This window comes from Homalodisca vitripennis, chromosome 7, assembly GCF_021130785.1.
Source record: "Homalodisca vitripennis isolate AUS2020 chromosome 7, UT_GWSS_2.1, whole genome shotgun sequence".
Classification (NCBI taxonomy): domain Eukaryota; kingdom Metazoa; phylum Arthropoda; class Insecta; order Hemiptera; family Cicadellidae; genus Homalodisca; species Homalodisca vitripennis.
Window position 1 is genome coordinate 30,639,928 of NC_060213.1, and position 21,343 is coordinate 30,661,270.

The following is a 21,343-nucleotide window of genomic DNA, read 5'->3' on the forward strand; positions in this document are numbered from 1 at the left end:
AAAAAGACAAAAAAAAAAAAAGGAAAAGAAAGAAAAAAAAAAAAGAAAAAAAAAAAAAAAAAGAAAAAAAGAAAGAAAAACAAATAAAAAAAAAGAAAAAAAAAAGAAAAAAAACAGAAAAAAAAAGAGAAGAACGAAAAAAAATAAAAAAAAAAGAAAAAAGAAAAAAAAAGAAAAAAGAGAAGAAAAAAAAGAAAAATAAAAAGGAAAAAAAAGAGAAGAAAAAAAAAAGAAAGAAAAGGAAAATGGAAAAAAAAAAAATAAGAAAAAAAAAAAAGAGAGGGAGAAAAAAAAAAAAAAAAAAAAAAAAAAAAAAAAAGAAGAAAGAAAAAAAAAATAAGAAAGACAAGAAAAGGAAAAAAAGAAAAAAAAAAAAAAAAAAAAAAAAAAAAAAAAACAAAAAAAAAAAAAAACAAAGAAGAGAAAAAAAAAAAAGAAAAAAAAAAAAATAAAAAAAAAAAAAAAAAGAAGAAAGAAAGAAAAGAAAAAAAAAATAGAAAAAAAAAAAATAACAAAAAAAGAAAAAAAAAACAAAAAAAGAAAAAAAAAAAAAAAAAAAAAAAAAAAAAGGAATAAAAAAAAAAAAAAAGAAAAAAAAAAAAGGAAAAAAAAAAAAACAAAGAGAAAAAAAAAAGGAAAACAAAGAAGAAAAAAAAAAAAAAAAAATCAGGAAAAGAAAATAAAAAAAGGACGAAGAGGCGCTGGGGATTTTCTTAGCGCAGGGCGAAAGGTTTCCGCTTGGATTGCTCTAGCGGCGATGGGGATAGAGGCGCTAGGATTTTCTCTAGCGCAGGACAAAAGGTTCCGCTTGGATCGCTCTATCGGGTAGGAAGGAAAGGACGAAGAGGTGCTGGGATTTCTCTGCGCGAAGGTGAAAGGTTCCGCTTGGATTGCTTAGGCGGGCGAGGGTGATAGAGGCGCTCGGATTTCTCTAGCGCAGGACAAAAGTGTTCCGCTTGGATCGTTAGCGGGGAAGGACGAAGAGGGCGCTGGATTTCTCTAGCGCAAGGCTGAAAGGTTCCGCTTGATTGCTCTAGCGGGCGAGGGATAGAGGCGCTGGGATTTTCTCTAGCGCAGGGCGAAAGGTTCGCTTGGATCGCTCTAGCGGGAAAGACGAAGAGGCGGTGGATTTCTCTAGCGCAGGGCGGAAGGTTCGCCTTGGATCGCTCTAGCGGGGGAAAGTCGAAGGAGGGCTGGGATTTCTCTAGCGCCAAGGCTGAAAGTTCCGCTTGGATTGCTCTAGCGGGGCGAGGGGATAGAGGCGCTTCGGATTTACTTCTAGCGCAGGAAAAAGGTTCCGCTTGGATCGCTCTAGCGGGGGAAAGACGAAGAGGCGCTGGGATTTCTCTAGCGCCAATGCGAAAGGTCCCGCTTGGATTGCTCTAGCGGGCGATGGGGATAGAGGCGCTCGGATTTTCTAGGCGCAGACGAAAGGTTCCGCTTGGATTCTCTAGCGGGGAAAGACCGAAGAGGCGCTGGGATTTCTTAGCGCAGGGCGAAAGGTTCCGCTTGGATTTGCTCTAGCGGCGAGGGGATAGAGGCGCTCGGATTTCTCTAGGGGGAAAGACGAAGAGGGGCCGATTATCTTACCTAATAGTGGCGAAGCGTGGTGGTCTCGGAGATCTTCCTGCGGTGGTTCTCCTGGAACGAATGAGAGCTGGCTGGTGATCGGCTCCCTTATTATAGCAGCCAGGTTGGGCGCGATTGCGCAGAACCCCTAATATTGTCAGTCTGCTGCCAGCAGCGGGTGCCGGCATAACATATCTCCGTATGGTTATTATGGTCTGCCTGTTCCAAACCTGTTTGAAAGGCGACGCTGCTGTTTCTGAATATCCGACCGTATTCTTCTATTGCAGGGATGGGGTCCTTAGGGGTTGCGTCGGCATAGGGAAAAAAGTGCCGACTTGTATGAAGGCGACGCTGCAGGACGTATGGGAGGTAGGAATTAGGTGGGCTATGTAGGAGTGTTTAGCGAGAGGGTTCAGGTTTATGGGGAAAGACGCGGAAGGCGATAAGGTAACGGGAAGTTTCGTCGGCGGCGCAGGGTGAGGTCAAGTGGAGGAGGGGGCCGGACTGATCGTGGGGAAAATAGGGACAGGCTATTGTAACGTCGGAAAGCGGAAGGACACAGGAATTATAAGAGGACCACGTGTGTATTAGGCGACGCCCCGACTACCTGAGGCGAGCCCATAGCGGATAAGTAGGACACGAGGATAGGAAACGTATAATGGTAAGCGGAAACCTGGATAACCGCTAGGGGCGGGAAAAGGTCAGGGTAAAAGATGGTTAGTGGAACTAGGGCCACGACGCAGGGGAAATTAGGACAGACGCTGGTTGTTTACGGATAGGAGGGGAGGTAGAGGATGATGGTTTTAGGTGTAGCGGAAATAAGGGATTTATTGGCGGAAAGAAAACGAAGGGTGTAGGGCTAGACGTAGGGCCGTGGGAGGAGACGCTAAGATAAGATAAGGTAGGAACAACAGAGGACTTCCGGTAATAGCGGAAGGCGAAAATAAAAAGGTCAAGGGCCAATAGTGGAAACTGCACTTTGGTAAACAGGGTTTCTAGCTGAAAGGGTGAGATTAAGGACGGGGACGAATAGGGTCGTTACAATATTTATACATATATATATATATATATATATATATATATATATATATATATATATAGAGAGAGAGAGAGAGAGAGAGAGAGAGATGTGGCAACCATTCAATGTTTAAAAACATTACAACTTTACCATATCAAATAAAAAGAGTTTTGGAATGCGTTAATATTTCAGATATGAAAAACTGTTTTATATAAAATGATTTTCGAAGAAGTAGGCATAGGCTATTCATTTTTACATGGTACTTATTAGTTAAGGGTTAAGACATAGAGGTCATTTGATCGTTACACTGTTATATTACTTTATAAATCCCACCCTTTACAATTCAAGGTTAATTTTTTATCGGAGGGGGTATCTTAACTCTAATATTGCCTGGTAAAATACGACATTATGGACATTTTAATTTTTACAACTTATATTTTTGACTAGTGATTTGATAATTTTTATTAATATACACTTTTTTGGTAACTATACTATATTTTAAATGAATTAATATTTTGAAATTAACCTCTGCATTTCATTAAATAGAATTATAGTATATTAAATAAAATAAAGCAAATTTAAATAATGAAATGAACAGGAATATTTTTATTTATTTATAAAGAAATTAGAATATAAATAGTTCATTTATAATATTTATTTTTTCCTTGATATATCGATACTGATTTAAATAAATAAAACATAGTAGGTACACATAAATATAGTTATAATCTCTGAATCACCATTTTATGAACATTTTACTAAAAAAACTTTTTTATGTACCTGAGCCTTTTTTCTCCTTGGTATTTATAAGTTTTTATAATAATGAAAATGGTTTATGCCAGTAGTATTAATTTATTCAATTTCAAATAACATAGGTTACAACTAAAAATCATCCAATTCCTATTTAAATTTAAAAGTAAATTGGTTATTTATTGACTTCAGTGATGTAAGTTGTTACTTTAGCAAAAGTGTCACTAGGTGGAGTCTCTTTCATGGGAGATAAAAGAGAAGAATAAGCTACGGAGAACACTCAACGAATCACAGGAAAAAGGTAAGTAAAAAAGTATTTTCCTTAATCCCAATACGGTATGTTAAAAGTTTGTAGGTTTTGGTGTTTTTGACAATATGCATCCATTTCAGATACGGATGTGGAATATAATATTTTAAATTTACTGTACGTAGATTATGACTAGTTATAAGGTGTTTTGTAAAATAGGAACTAATGGCTATATTTGACCCAAATAAACCCCAAAATGACAGGATTTTATGACTGCACTTTAGCGGTTCCTGTACAAACAGTACTTGGACAAAAGACATGTTTTGATTAAGCAATGGATATTCAGTAGTTGACCTGATAAATATATAACATGATAAATGACAAGACTTGGATATACGCCATACTTATGTTAGATAAACAAGTGTTAAAACTCAAATTATTTTAAACAATTTGTTAAAAAATGTACTTATTATCCTATTTGCTCGTTAGCATCATTGTTACTCACAAAATTATATAATGATTAAAGTATATAATGATTATATAGTCTCCATGAAGTGACATGCTCCATCATCAAATTCAGTGCATGTATAGCAATGAAGGTTTATGCATCATTTTAAATACATACGTCTGTTTAAGAAAAGTATCATGGTAATGTGTAAACAGAAAAATTTCAGACATAAATTACACTTTTATAGCCCCTTGAGTGACAGGCTTCGCTAATGCTCAGCCACTAAAGCATTAACAAACGTTATTTTCTTATATTTGCCTCTGAAAACTCTTCCAAAAAATCTACATACACAGTAATTTTGGTGGTCCAAAAGTGTTCATTCTCACCATATTCATTGTTATAAAACGCCCCTGTGATATAATTTACTGGTTAAAGTCTTTTTTGTTATGATTATCAACGTTTTTGGAAATTACTATCAGTGATATTCTTACACATTTGGCGCTTCAAAGTCCTATTGTTTTAAGACTTAATTAGTTAAAGAAATAACAGTTATTATATTATTTTACTAACATAACATAAACATAAAGAAACTTTAAAATGTGTTTCTGGTACAGTGGGGTAGTTTTGTTCAAAGGATTTTAAATATTAATAATTGTATAGTTTGCTAGAATAAATAATCATAATTAATGAAGGGAAACTTCTTCTATTTCCAGCTGGAAGTGCTCATGCTAGAGATGGCTCATAGTTCTACTGAATTCACAGCATTGGAGTTGTTTGCGGTCGAAAATTCCTTCATCACTTCTGTAAGAATTTAAGTTAAAATTTTGATGGGGTTTTATAGTAGTTTTGATTAATTTTAACAAAGGGTGACGCAGTTCTACTAGAAACCAAGGGTTCGATTCCTAGGGAGATAAAAAAAAGTTTCAAATTGATTAGGACTATTGGCCTTAAATAGTTATTACTAATAATTTAAAATACATTTCGCGTTTTACGAACCCACTAAAGGAACAAACAGCTGAGTAAACTTCCTTTCCCTCCGTGTATTAAATTTTGTATGTCGTATGTAGAAGAACATTCTTAGCAGTTGGTGAATAACATTAGTCAAAATCAATTGAATGGGTGAATAACTAATGTATACCTACATTTAAAATTACTTACCGGAAAACCCCGATTTCTCATATTTTGTTTATATGATAATGTTGTATTTTATGCAATATTCGTATTTAGGGATTAATTCCTATATGTATCATATTTAATTAACGAAACAAAATTATTTTCTGAAACATTGAAATACAATGCAGATTAGCCATTTAGTTTTAAAATTAAATACTTATGTTGTTATTATTTTTGTAAGTTTACCTATTCTCGATTATTCCTTTTAATAAACCTGATGATAAATGTTAAGTGCCATGTATGAGGTTATTAACGCTAATATAATATATAAAATTTATATAATATATATATATTGATTTTCTCTGACCTTGATTTCAAATGGATTATATTTTTATAAACAAACCCGTGCATGAGGTAACACAGTATAATGAACTTTGATTGTTTTATCAACACGTAATTATAATATAATAAATAAATGTATAGTTATGATGTAGCGTTTAGCTCCAGATTACATTTATTTTTGTGTAGTACTTGAAATGTGACGCTGTCATAGTCTGACTTCTGGAAGGAGGAACTCGTCTTAAGAGGTCCCTAAATGAAGTCTAGGTGTCTCTGATGTTGAAACGCTGTAATGAATTCATTTTTCCGTTTCTTCCTCACAAATTTATTTAAATTTTCAAATGAACATTACTCCAGAGACTGGACGCTGCGCTAAGAGAAAGGTGAACTGGAGCTAAGTCCAATATTTACGTTGAATAAACCTTTACAAACCATAGTTACGTTTCGTGTGATTTTTCGGTTTTAAAACGTAATTTTACAAAAAAATTAACTTAAGCGGTGAAAGTTTAATTCAAGAGAATTATTATATCTAACAGACCGTTCTCTGAATGACACAATGGTTGATATTTATGTTAGCTAGTTGCAGTTGTGCTTGGTTATTTAATATTTAGTTTAAAGTAGCAGTAATAGTACGTAGAAATAAATAATAAGGCACTATATACATTATTTGAGATTTATATGTTAATTGTATGTTTCTAGTTGTCCAGCTTCACCATCTCAATGATGATGATTTTCATTCAGTTCATGACGTAACTTGAGAGATGTGAAGAAATGAGGAATGGATAGTCCGACATAGTATCTGAGGCATAACTTAATATTGGTACATAATTCTATGTATAGTTACATTTATGTCCGTTACAAATAATACAACTGATTACTGTACAATGTGAATAATAATACTGTTTCACTACATTGTTTATTGTTCCTAGTGAGTAGTAATGGAGTTAATAATTTGTGTGAGCTGCATTAAATTGAGTGTCAATTGGAACAGTGATTTTCTTTTAATAATGTATGTATATTATGTATTATTATTAATATTATTATTATTAATGTATATATATATATATATTTTATTATATATATATATATATATATATATATATATATATATATATATATATAGAATATTATAGAATATATACAGGTTATGTGTGTATACTCAGGCGTAGTGACTTCTATACTTATTATGGTTCCCTTATTGGTTTAAAATATACTTTGTCTTTTCTTTTCACCTCTTCCTGGGAAACTTTTGATTAAACGATAAAAAATATTCCGATCATTTTGATATTTATTTTAGTCACAATTTGATTTGACTACTTTAATTTTGAAAGCAATTTCGTAGAGTACCTTTATTTTATATTTTATTCAATAACTAGCCATGTACGTTTAGTTAACTAGCTATATATAAATGAAGAGTGAACGATAATTCATTTCTAAATTAACACGAAATATTGTAAAACATATATTATTTTGTATACAACTATCCTTACTGTTTTGCTTTCTACCAGAATTTTTTGTTATTTTTTTTAATATTCTTTTTTGAAGTTTTTTTTTAGCTTTCTAATACTTCAATTATGGTTACGGTTGTGCTTTTATTCTAGGATACGTATAATTTATTTATTTCATTTAATTCTAATACTTCTAAGAAAGTAATGCAGTATAAAATGTATTTTTATTTATAATTAAAGCTATTGAATGGACACAAGTTCTCACTTGCCGCACTTTCTAGATTTATTGTAACTTAAAAATTAAAGTTACTCATTTGGTACCGTTTTGTTCAAAATGAACGGTTCTTTCAAGTAGTACTTTATGTTTTGTGTTAACGGCATCTGCATATCTCCAGCGCTCGATAAAAACTCACTGATCAGCCACTGATTATAGCCGACGATCTTGGCCCATGACGTAGTTTTGGATTGACTGTAGATCTGTTATTGTATTACTGTGTTCTGACGTAGCATGGCAATTCAGTCAAGAAACGCAGTGAAGAGTTTAAAAAGGTTTCTACCTGGTCGAGGGAAATTTTTTTCGGTACGTACGCAAGGACCGGACGAATGATGGTCCTATACAGTAAGGATATCATAGGATGTACCACGGGTATATCATCAGCCTAAAGATTGATCCCTGTGGTACACCAGCACAAATTGGTCGAACATCTGAGGTGAATGGTCTCACTGACACAGCCAACGACCGTATTGAAGATATGATGTTAGTAGTTGGAATGTACGCCAAGAGAGAGACTGTGTGCAAGCCTGAATTGGAGTCTTTTGTGCCACACACGATCAAAGACCTTGCTGACGTCTATTGTCACCGCCGCTAGGTTCATGCTCATTAAAGAATAAAACTTTAAGGTATGGTTAATTTGGAATAGATTACTTTTTTGCATTTATTCTTTCGGTACCCAAAGCTTCAAGCACATTAAAAACTACTTATTCAAAGGGATGTTGTACATTTCGATCATTTGCCATCGTTATAGGTTATACAAGTTCTTATAGGCTCGTATCATTACCTCACCCACTTGACGAAGAAAATAGATTCCAATCCTCGAAACGTTGTGTTATACCTTGTATAACCTATAACGCTGATGAATGTCCGAAATCCTGTTATCCTTTCAAACCTTTCATCGTAAATAACTTACTGTACTTAAAAATCTAGTAATTTAGTTGTAATATGTTTCCTATTTAAGAAAACATATTGAGGATTTTATTACTAGTGTTAGTTCCCATTCGTGAAAATTTTCCAGAATTTTCATCTACAAAGAATTTGCGATCGGGACGATATTAAAGGCAGCTTTTGTACCAAACATGTTTTATTTTTTTTTACACAGAACTGATTTAATATCCACTCCAATTTTGCTACTAATCTCATGGATCTGTATCAGCCCAAACAACAGACATTTAACAAATATATTTTTACGAATATATATAAAGATTAAACTAAGAAAAGTAATGCTGATGTTTATACTCTAAAACAAACAAGTTGTTACTTTTTATACTCTATACATAGCAAGTAACAAACTAGAATAAGTTCTTCCATTTACTTAGTCTAAATTATATGATATTAAAGTGTTGTATTAAAGGGATAATGCATTATTGGCAATCAAAAACGCGTCAAGTACACAAACTGCTGCCAGTCATGTATAGAAAGAGCGTTACGCAATATTGGAATATATTGAAGGTTATAAACATCAAAGGGAGTTTATTAAAAGTCCTTCAAGGTATCACAAAACATATCCTCTATTAGTTTGTGCTTGAAATCTATTCATTTTGACTTTGTACATAGCAATCAGTTTTAACTGACCAAGGCTCGAAATCAAAATTGAAATTTACGCAACACGTTTTGTTTCGATTTGCAACAATACTAAAACTGTTTCAGTTTTACTACATTTGTTTGTTAATAATATATATATATATATATATATATATATATATATATATATATATATATATATATATATATATATAGTTTTCTACATTACTTTTGTATCTGGTTATATTACATTACGATTAAGCGATCCTGTTATCATAACATACATATTGTAGTTTTTACAACATAACCCACAGGGGGATACATTTCAATTCACCAGCGCTCCATGCGGCAGAACAGAAAACATCCATTAGCTGATCACCGCAACTCTGGCAACCCTGGATCACTTAAAAAAGCCAATTAGAGCTTAACTGGTATAACGTTCGTTTAATTAAAACCCCCATGCCAGATTAACATTTACAGTAAAGATGTGTGAAAAATGCTTTTTGTATAAAATATTCGTTGAGGCTTATTGGGAAGAAAAATACATATTAGTTATAAACACTCATGTTTAAAATTTGAAATGCATATTATTTTCTTATATATCAAATTTTTTATCGATATATTAAAATGTTGACATATCAAGTAACGTGTCACTACACAAATTTTAGCCGTAATCGGTAATTGACGAAAACAGAGTTTTGCTATAATCCGATCACGAGAAGTTCCCAATTACAACACAACTATTGCTCGTGCAACTCCAAATTATCAATGTAGCCATTCCTATATTTTTTTTAATAGGAATATTCATTCTAATGTATTTCGAGGTTATGTCATAAGTGTTCATTGGAATTTTTCCAATTACTCTTCCTGCGCGGTAAGCTTCAACAAATATTGAATTTAATTATATTGAACCATTAAGTGTTTAAAATGTGCTTTTATCAAGACATTGAAATATATGATTCTATTTGTAGGCTTTTTAAATATTATTAAACATTTTCCATTACATTAATTATATTATATGCTATCTTACGTCAGCGTGATAGACTACAAAACAATTTTTACGTAGTGAGCAGACCAAATCCTTTTGTCAGAAAGCTGTTAAAAATGCACGTTTACAATATAATACGCATTTATAACAAAATTCCCTGCAAGAAACTGCGTACGAAGAAGAAGGTTAAATCAAATAATTTACATCCTATCGACATCGGAGACACCTAGACTACAAATAAAAACATATAGTATAATCTAAGTGAATTGGAATTGTAATTTTATCAACAGGGGCACAATTGAGTGCATTACTATGTTATTGACACGATCTCTAAGCACACTGAATTCCCCAGAGAATCTAATTCTGGTTGGTGTATGTCTCCCAGTTGACCGCTCCCTGGGTGTAAGAAATACCGATGTGTTTCTTAAATCTCGGCAACCTTATGAATATCCAGGAGCCTACATCACTGACCGTAAAATGTCAAAATTCAGGGCTACAAGGGTAATTTGATAGGTCTAGTCTACTGTGGGAGATGGCTGTTGGTGTTGGTAGAGTTCGTTCCCTAAAGTCTAAAGTGCTTACCACCGTAGACATAAGGGTGTGCCACCTCCTGCCTGCCTTGACTGGAGAATCTGGTTCAGAGCTGGCTTTCACTTCTTCCGAGGGGACATAAGATTAGTGCCCTAAGTTTTCCTCGTGAACTTATCCAGGAGGCGGCTCCTACCCAAACCTAACCCATCCATAATATCCTGCCACTCCAGAAGCAACGCAAATGTCCTTAAAGGACTAGGTGCAATTTTCTAAGCTTCTTGTCCTAAGAGAACATAAAAAAGCACGGTGGGCCAATTGGGTATTATAAAAGATTTACAATACTCAGAATAAAGAGGAGAGTAAAACAGAGCTAAAAAGAACACGTTAAATATATATATTTATATATAGTTTTAATCAGACAAATGTGTAATCAAGCCGTCCAAGCAAAACTTTTAACAACATTTAGTTCAACTCAGTTCAAACTAATACTTTAATATCATGTATTTTTAGTTTCATCATAGAGTTATGCGTTACATAAAGTACACAATTGATGTTAGTGCAAGTCAATTTAATATCCGTTATAATAGTAAAACAAACAAAATCATATCCTCATCTCCATCGTAAAATAGCTTTAATTCTCTGTAAACTATCTGATTCCTATCCATATCCAAGACTGTGTGTTGATGCGCATATAATTAAAAATAATTAAGATATTTACAAGAGAATTAATATAAGCGGAAAACATTTAACTCAAGGTAACAAAGAGTAATACACAACACTATCACTATCTGAGCCCCGTTAACATACCGCTCTTGTCAAAGTTGTTACGTAGAGTTGGGTTCAAAGCGATATTCAACGTGACTTTTCCATCAATCCGATGGTTTTTATTTTCGGTGATAGAACATAATCTAAATATATTACGAATAAGTCTCTTAAATCCTAATATAACAATCGTTTTAACTTTGAAAAAATAAATAGACGTTAATAGTTTAATTTATTTTAAGGGGTTGGAGATTTCTATTTCTATTTTTTCTGTCCATCCATCTTTCTAACTGTCACCTGATAATATCTCGAGAACTTGTATAACTGACGATATAAGGTACAAATTCTAACCTATGTCTATAAGAGATAGCCAATAGACATTTAGGGCTCACGCGCGTTTAGTCGTACAAGTTACCAGAAACTTCTGAAAACACGAAATTAGCATTTTTAAAGACCTAAAAATTGTAAAACTGGTTCAAAATTTATTATAAAATATGATTCGGGCTATATAGTGGCAAAACCGTTGGTTGCAGCTCAAATATAATTGTTTACGGTGTTTTAGATTATTGACTTATTTACAAAATAAAACTTTTAGTTTTCACATAGTTGTTTTGGTTCATTTTTCTAAATTTTCTGGTGCAAACTTTTACTTAAAGATAGAAGTTTAAACTTTTAAAGTTAAACTTTTACTTAAAGAAGAAGTTTAAAGAGTGCAAACAAGTGGATTATAAAGTGCACTAAAACAAATTGAAATCTTAAATTCTTTTTATACGCCTACATTTTGTACGAATCAGTTTGATCTCAATAATCCATTTATTATTATTATATGCCACACACAAAAATTTGGGGTAGCGTCAGTGAAGCTTTACAACTGCGATGATATTTCGAGAACAAATTGTGCTATGGAAAATAAATTTTGGCTTGTTTATTTCCAAAGTTCCATAACGGTCAACATCCTTCTAAGGGCATTGACTGAGGGCCCCAGCAAAGCGATGGTAATAGATGAAACAGAGTGATTTTCTGTTCTGGCCACAGAGCTATGGTTTACGAATAAACATCATCGGGAAAAACTCCCTGGTCAAAATTAGTAGTTAGAGACCGAATAAGATGCTTTTTAGACCAAACATTCTTATGAACTAACGCTCGTGACCATAATCTGATGGGTAAAAGCATTAGCAGAAAGTTTCCCCTGGGAATTCTCCGGTTTGCTGAAATGTGCACTGAGCGAGTTAAAACTCCTGATAAACCTATTCAGTTGATAATCATTACCGTCTTAGATGAAGTACTCTTAAGTAATAAAACAGCTTTTTCTACCCCTCTGTAGCGCTGTCTTATCAGCACACACAGTCGAACCCACTTCCCTGTATGCAACAAAATTACAATTTTGCAAACTATAATTGTCCATTAAATGGCCATAAAATACCTTATAACTGGTAATTTTTTATTCGTGGTTCTAAATAATTCACTATGGCACAAGTTCTATAGCACGAAAAAGAGAAGTCGTAAATCCAATCTAATAGCTGGAAAGGTTTACAGTCCGTAAATAATTTCATCTTTCATCTTTCAGAATTCATCTTGAATTCTTTTTACAGAAATTTATATAGATTTCGTTTGCAAACAAATATTCAAACTATCCTCGTTATAAGACAAGAACATATTTACATAGTTATATTGAAGATACAACCTAAAACCATCCCTCGTTTACTACAAGACAGAAGTTTACATTTTGTATCCTGTATGTAAGTATGAACTTTTAATTAGACAGCTTGATATACAGTTTCGTATCAAAATAGCGATTAGGAGACAAAAAATGTGTTTATAATGGAATGAGTATAATGGAATGAGAAGTTAATTTATTATTCTTGTGGGTGAATTGTTGCTATGGGTATTTTTCAAGTACATATTGATTTACTCGCCTTGCGCTTGCATTAGTCTGGACATTACGACCGTTTACGAACATTACGAAGCCTAATTTCACATGCTGGTTGAGAATTCCTTTGCAATAAATTTCTACAAAATTAGTGTTTTTTTACATCCAGAAAAAGTTTGTTATAATAGTTTACGACGTGACTGAATATATGCCCAATTAGTCTATACAAACAAAATATATCAGAATTCAAACTGCCGCTATGGTGACGGAAGAAATTTTTGTACAAATATATGATAACAATCCACTATCCTTTCCAAAACTGATAGGAGCAAGAGAAGTATCAAAATGGAATAGAATTGTGTTCGGCGTTGCACAATTGGTTTGTATAATTCCGGTTTCAGAACGTTTCTTTTCGGACAGCGTTAGAGACATTCCCTCGTTTTTTAATGAATTGAGCAGGGCCTGCTTTACAACATCGATTTTGCTTAATGAATGGGCCTTTTTCCGTAGCGGCTATATGGACACAGTTGGCCTTGAGGACTTCAATAGCATTGATCGAGCTCTGGGTACTACGTTGAGTTCTCAAATTGACTTCTTCTACCCGGCGTTTTTATGTCTGGTAGCTACACAACTTTTGTCCTACCTCAGGTTTCTAAAAGCGAATAATTGGTTCTACATATTCAATGTAGTTATAACCTCATTATCTATGGTTCAAACTGCCTTTATGAAGCACATGGTCTCGAAAAGAATTATTTGTATCCAAGAAAAGGCAGCAGAAGAAACTCAAAATGTTTTGGACTTAGTTCAAACAACGAGAAGAGTTCATAACTTAAATAAAAAAATAAACGAAGTCTTTTCACTACGTGTGGCCAATGCGATATTTATAGGTTTCACATTTTTTCTACACTGCCTACTGTCTCACTGGAGAGTCTACGGTCTCCACAAGGAAATCGAGTGTTTCGAGTCTATATCTCCTTTTTACGCTTCTCTGTTTCAAAGCCACATCATCACGGAATTGATTTTCTTGGCTGGAATCTCGTCAAAGATAACGAGCACAGTAAGTAACGATTTTAGTTTAATACTTTTTACAATCAAATAAATTACTTATGAGGAGCATACTATATTATTATTTGACTCTCAGCTCTTTGTGAATCTTCTTAATATGATTATTTTACTTAATACCTACAGTGGGGATTTTACAACATATTAAAATAATTTGTATCAACTTTATTTCAATTTTTTGATTTTTTAGTTTTTACATGGATTCCCAGTAAGTGTAACGGCCCCTTTTAAAGCGTTATAGACAACTGAGACTGAAGGTGGTATACACGAACACTATTGTAGCTAAAGCACAAAGTCATAAATAGCAATAGTTTTCTAGTTAAAGTCCAGAGTGTTAAGCTTAACTTATTTAAATGTAAAAAAACGTAAAGAAATCAAGCAGTTTTGGAGTGTATCAAATGGATTACTTGAAATCGTCTTGTACCGTTCAAAATTTCATCGAAATTTTACCAAATTAATTTTAAACGGTTTTTAATATTACGTTATTTCGATTTCTAAGAAAATAAACATGTACATTGGTTATTAAATTTTTCTCCTAAAGCTATTATTTATAAGAAGTTTTTAAACTATAATAACTATTTAAAATTATTTAAGCTCTATTAGAAGGGGAATAAATATAATAACCGTCGAAAAAGATAAACTAGAGCAGTAAGGTGCCAATACATTTTAAACCTTTAATTGTTTAAACAGATTACTTAAATTTAATTTTTAGAACAAAACTTTTTTTAATATTATTATATTTGAACATGAACAGTGATAACATTTAGATTAAATTACAACTCACAACAATACATTGTAACTTGCACGCTACATTTGACAACTGAGGTTGCTCTTGACCCCGATTTTGTATGAATTCTTTTAAATAGTTTCAAAACAAAAAAATTTAAAAGCAAAGAATGAATATTTTAAATTTTAATATATTTTTTTTAATATTTGTAAAAGGTTGAGTAGAAAGATTTAGTTCTAGATTTTATTTTTCCCTTTTTAATACGCTAAGTATTTTGATGAATAAAATTACAATTTCAAATATATTGTAGTTTATTGAAATACTAGCTGTTACCCACGGCTTCGCACGCGAATTTCTACAGAAAAATTGGGACGTAGGAGAGCATATTTCTTTTAAACGTCGTTATTACCCTTCTGAGATAAATGATAGTCACTGACAGATACTCCAAGCTCATGATCTATTTAAGATTTAAATGTTAAAACAGTCTCAATATGCACCTGTGAAATAACTGGAATTTTTCTCCAATATTCTATGATTTTTGTATACAATTGAACTATATTAGACCATCGTGGACAGGAGTCAAACAGTCGGAATTCATTAGCGCGGAATTCAATGTAATAAATGATGGCGCTCAATGTAATTTTGAAACGAAAATAGGCATATTTTAGGTACATATTATTACAGTCTAATGATTAGCGAGCTTTGCGCGTGTATCACTTCTGGATTAAATTAGTTATATCTCCGATGCCATGATTGAGCTTGCTTTGTTGTCTCGATCGAGAGAATATGTACACACGGAATTTTGAGAACCATACTTCTGTCAAAAAAAAAACAACTAAGGTTGGTTTTATAACATTCTTTATATTTGTAGCCAACATAAGATAGTAATTTTGATATCTGCATTGCTCTTCTGATCAAGCGTGAGCATGGTTTATATTAGATAAATATTGCAGTTAAAGGTGAATTTTTACGTCAAATTTGAATTGTATTATCTGGATAGTAAAGTCTATGTTTAACAGTGATTGCAGAAACATTTGAAACAAAATTTGCTATTTCTCTTAAGCTTACTCTATGCTTTCAAACTATAAGTGTAAAGAAATTTAAAATAGTAATTAAATTATATTATAAACATATAAATTTATTTTTTCGCATTATATATGTTTACAAAGAACAGCTGATTAAATTTGAAAAGGCTCTTTCACTTAATAACATATGTTTGCTGCAATTCATTTCTTACGGGTATTTCTGTAACTTTTAGAGACCAGTGGGGCGGAATCCTGAATTGGGAACGGGATAAAAAGTATCCTATGTCCTTCTCCCAGTACTTAGCTACCTCCCTACCAATTTTCAGCCAAATCGGTTCAGCCGTTCTTGACTTATAAATAGTGTAACTAACACGACTTTCTTTTATATATATAGATTTTCTTAATGGCATGTTTATCTTTTAATAAAATGAAAATAATTTGTAACTTAGCAATTTTATGCAACTTACAATAATTTTGGTTTCAAGAAATATCTAATTATTCTTTACATCCACAAGTAAATTATTATATACTGATTAATTATTTAATTTGTTTATGTGATTTTTTATTATAATAATATTTGCATCAGGTGGACTCGCTGTCTTGGGACACCAACAGAAGAATAAGTTTTGGAAAGCACTCAATGGAACATAGGAAAAAGGTAAGACGTTTATAAGTATGTAAATCAACATACTTATGTTGTTTATAAGTATAATACCTGATCATGATTCTCAACCAGTTATTAATAATCTTCTCCAAAATTGATTAAAAAAACATTAAGCATGAATAAAAATGAAATAAATGATCACAAAAAAATCAAAATTAAAACTATGGATAGGATTTTGAAGGATGAAACAATAATTGCCAATCAGTCTAACGACTTTTTTTAATCCGTTGCTGGTGGGCAAGGTTTTCGGATGAGGCAGAGCCTCATACAATCAATGTTATTGGCAGCTGTCATTCAGGAGCTTATCTGAAATATTCAGCAGTTTTGAATAAAAACGTTTAACTACCTCAATGTAATGTCTCCATGGCTCAACAAAATATGGTAAAAGCAATTAGTAAGACTATTAAATGTATTAGTAAACTATTCATTCCAAACAGGAGTGTTGCTAAAGTTGTTCCAATTTTCAAGAAGGATCACCCAGCTTCAATAACTAACTATCGACCTGTCTCAATTTTTCCAGTACTAGGCAAAATTTTGAAAAGCTTTTTCCTATAAGAGTGCTTTACTTTTTGGACAAATACAATGAAAACTCAAATGAACAATTTGGATTCATCAAGGGGAAATCGATAAAGTATGCAAGTCTTGTCGATATCATTGTATAGGGAATAGAATATTGAAACCATAAAATGAGTGTGTTCATAGACCTGTCCAAAACATTCAACAGCGTTGACCATGGTACACTGCTCGACAAACTTAAGTCCACTGCGTTCGTGGCGTGACTCTTAAATGGCTTATCTCGTTTCTAAGTCACAGATTCCAAGTTTTGCAGATACAAATTAAATCATCCCAACTAATAGAACTGAGCTTCGAGCTCCTCAGGGTTTTATCCTTAGTCCTTTCCTTTACCTGCTTTACGTTTTGCTTAACGTACGTTTACCGTACGTACCAAATAATGTAAATCTTTTCAATTAAAATATTTTGATTTCAACAATTTATATAAAAACAATATCGTTGTAAGTTGCACCCTAAAACTATATGTAGGTATGTATAGTAGTAACGGTATTGATATTATTTTATATATATATATATATATATATATATATATATAATATATATATATATATATATATATATATATATAAAATAATATCAATACCGTTTTGCAAAATAGAAACTACATATTGAATGATGTACTTCCTTACGTAACTTTAATGACTATGCCACTTTCTTAACTAGAGAACCAATGCAAACATGTTCGCTAACGCTCAACTAAATCCCGTGGAGTGCCATGAACCATCATCGCTTCTGCAGATCAGTGCATACATAGAAATGGACCTCCAGTAACAGAGCATTAACGAACGTCAATTTTCTGGTATTGTCTGCCTATTTTAAACGTTGTTTAAGCAATATCCTTATGGCTTTATTTGAGTGGTTCCAAAGTCTTCTTTCTCAACGTTTTATTTATCATTGAGTTCTCCTTATTTATTATATCTTAATCGTTACATTTATTTTTATATAATGTTTAACTTTTTCTTTTTCTAAATTATAAAGTGGATACTGTCGCATATACCTGTATGAACCATGAAGATTAATATAAAAATATTAACTCTCACTGCCATAACGTATTGTCCCTCAATAACATGTTTCGTAATAAAGTAGAGTATTTTTAATCAAACGCATTGGTAGTATTAATAACATGTTATGGTGTGCTGCATTAAATAACCAGCTTTAATAAAGAAAATTACTCTTTCCAGCTGGAAGTACTCATGCTAGAGATGGCTCATAGTTCTACCGAAATCACAGCATTGGACTTTTTTGCGGTGGATAACTCCTTCATCACTTCTGTACGTATTTACATTGAATTTCTATTGGGGTTTAATTGCAATATTTTATTTATTTTAATAGTGTGATCATTACCATATGATAGGGGTAAGTTTGTTGCTCTTTAAACGGCAGGGCACGGCCCGGAGAGGTAAATTATACTTTAAACTGGATTTGGACGATTTCCATTTACAACTTTCTATCAATTAAAACTGTCAACACATTATTTTCATTTTATTAGGAAAAGAAGCTGAGAAATATCACTTCTTTATTTGAAGTTTTCTTGTAGATGTAAGGAATTAATAAATAAATAGAATATTTTCCGGACATTTGCTATAATTCAGTTCTAAAAAAATTGAATAACACTACGTTTCGAGGTCAGCAATCTGATCTCTTCTTCAGATAAATAGCTAACCTAACACATATTTACAATTAGGTTAAAATAACAAATGATGCCAGAGTGTTTTAACGTGTGTAAGTCGGAATCACAAATACCATGTTCTGTGACAACTTTACTAACTCTAAAACACGCACTTAATAAGTAAGAAACACAACATTAATTATCAAAACAGAACAACAGAATACAGGTCTCAATAGGTCCGCATTCACCGACCAGCCACCTACGACTGACGAACACGTCAGTTTTTACTGTACCCAGTTTAAGTTCAAGTAAAAGCTAACAGAAATTTCAAACTATGTTGTTTATATTATAACTAAATTTTTGTAATTTTATATATATATATATATATATATATATATACCTACTTTGTTCACTTTTTTAATTTAACTTTAAGCTTTTATTCCCCTCATAAATTGGTTTATTTTAAATAACTTCCTTTTATTTTTAATATTATGTTATGTATTTTGAAAATTTATTTGTTAAGTATTAGGTTTATTAACGCTATTTACATACAACACTTTAAACCATACATATGTTTTGGTGAAAACTTCTTTGTAAACATTTAGGATGTAATTAGATGATGTCAATTTCAAACATAACCTAAAATATTAAGGTTTCGTTTAATTTTTATATTCTAAGTGCAATATACAGGAGATATAAATCTCGTTCTTTCAGAACCTATATTGAGGTTACCCAAATGTTACCAGAATATAAATATATGAGGAGTACCTCTTAATTTTGCTATAGGTTTTATTTTTATGGATATGAAAATTTTAATGGAAAAATCTATGTATAAATTATTATCGTATTATTTTTAAGAAATAATATACAATTAAATTTTAAATCTTTTACCTAATCAAAACGTAATTTATTGAATTTTACTAAGTAATTCATTAAATTACTGTAACATTAATACATTTTATTACTGCATTTTGATTTTTAAATAACTTATGATTAGTAGTCAGTTATTCAATGTTTTTTGGATAGAAACATAAAGTATAATGCAACAGTTTTTGTGTTGTAGATAAAGTATTGGCATAATATAAGTTACGTAACACATTTTAATGCAGTTTTTTAACAGAGTTGTGTAACCTTTCATTTATTAAAAATATTATTAATCTTATTCGTATTTACTTGAGTTGTTTCTATTCTGAGTTTTACTGGATACACAAATTATTTTACTACATATAAAATATAAAACTTAGGACGAATGTTTAGTGTTGATTGGAGTAACCATGGTTGGTAATAGTTAGCGACCAAGGATTAGTTCTTTGCATCCGTGCTTGGTTTTTTTATATTGAGTTCAAAGTGGTGATAATAGCTCCTTACGTGTAAATAAATCATAAGGCACTTGTATACTTATATACTTTGAGGATTATATGTCCATTTTGTTTTTTAGGTAGCCACTTTCTTTATCTCAATGACGATGATCTTCATTCAGTTCATGACGTAACTTGGAAGATCTCAATGACTTGAAAAAAATTACGACTGGATCGTCTGACACAGTAGCTAAGATACTACGTAGTATTGGTACAGAATTAGTTGTAGAGTTACACTAATAACTTTTACAAGTAATAAAATTGATTATTGCAATATTTAAAATATAATACCGATCAACTAAATGGTTTGCTATTATCTGAGCTGATATTTTGTGTAAGTCACAGTTAATTGATTTTGAATTGTAGTAGTGACTTATTTTTAATATATATTGGCGTCGTATACACATTAGAAAATGGTAAGAAATACGTATACAGTTCTTTACGTGTTATGGCTCTGTACGAGGTGTGGCTATTAAATAACGAGACTGTTGTAAAACATTTATTTATATTTTATACATAATCACTTATTGCGACCTTCAATATTCCTATTAAATCCTACTCTATCCCTAAATGCGAATTTTCCATTGTTGGAAACAGTCCTGGAAGTCATATTATTCAGCTCCTTTAGGACTGGTGCCACTTTCTCTTTTACAACTTTCACAAGCTCAAATATTATCACGTTTACTGCAGATGTCAACTTAGGGAACAGGTAGAAGTCACGTGGTGCAAGATCTGGTGAATAAGGTGGATGTTCTAACACTGGGTCTGTACAACTGTACCGCTTTTATAGCACATATATTTTAAATTTATATGGAGCAAATACTTTATAAATTAAACAACTTTTCGGAAATACTTGCTTTATTCCAAAATTTAAGTTCACCCAAAATTTTACAAAGTTTACAAACTTTTGATTCAATTTTCTTCAAATGTCACTCAATCGAACAAATCTAATTAAGAGTCTGATTAAAAGATATTAAAATGAAAATTAAACTAAAAATGTATACTTCTACAAAAATGGTTTAAATTACCAAAACAAAATAAAAAGTTCTCTTCTCAAAATTAATATAACACAAAACTTGATATTTACTTTATGACCAAAATTTAATTCACAATACTTCAAAAAAATTGAATTAAATTTTCAGACTCTGAAAGATGGGAAACTTTAGAAATTTTAATTACAGTATTATAAAATAAAAGATATTAACTAACTATACGCTGGTACGGGACTTACTACTTTGAAGATTACGGAGGCAGATCGCAAAATAAAACGCACTAAAAATTTAAATACTTGAATTTGAATTTACACGCGATAAATAATTACTCTAAATCCCAACTATAGGGTTAGAGGAAGAAAACTTCAGCTTCGACCGGTACACCTTCTCGTCGTGGCTTCAAGACTCGACTGACTACTTCTGACCCTCTCCAGGCTTGCCGGGTCGGAACG

At 32.0% G+C, this 21,343-nt stretch overlaps 1 protein-coding gene and 1 long non-coding RNA gene across 2 annotated transcripts; both read left to right on the plus strand.

The window, feature by feature from the left end:
* Positions 1–13,154: 13,154 nt before the first annotated feature.
* LOC124366663 lies at positions 13,155–17,703 on the plus strand. The gene is made up of 3 exons (XM_046823264.1): positions 13,155–13,938; positions 16,282–16,353; positions 17,596–17,703. Exons 1-3 carry the CDS (start codon positions 13,399–13,401, stop codon positions 17,701–17,703), a joined length of 720 nt encoding a protein of 239 aa, XP_046679220.1. The 5' UTR covers positions 13,155–13,398.
* A 409-nt stretch (positions 17,704–18,112) lies between these two features.
* Positions 18,113–20,171, plus strand: LOC124365793. The gene is made up of 2 exons (XR_006922748.1): positions 18,113–18,203; positions 19,980–20,171. It is a non-coding gene; the product is annotated as an uncharacterized LOC124365793 (long non-coding RNA).
* Positions 20,172–21,343: the final 1,172 nt, after the last annotated feature.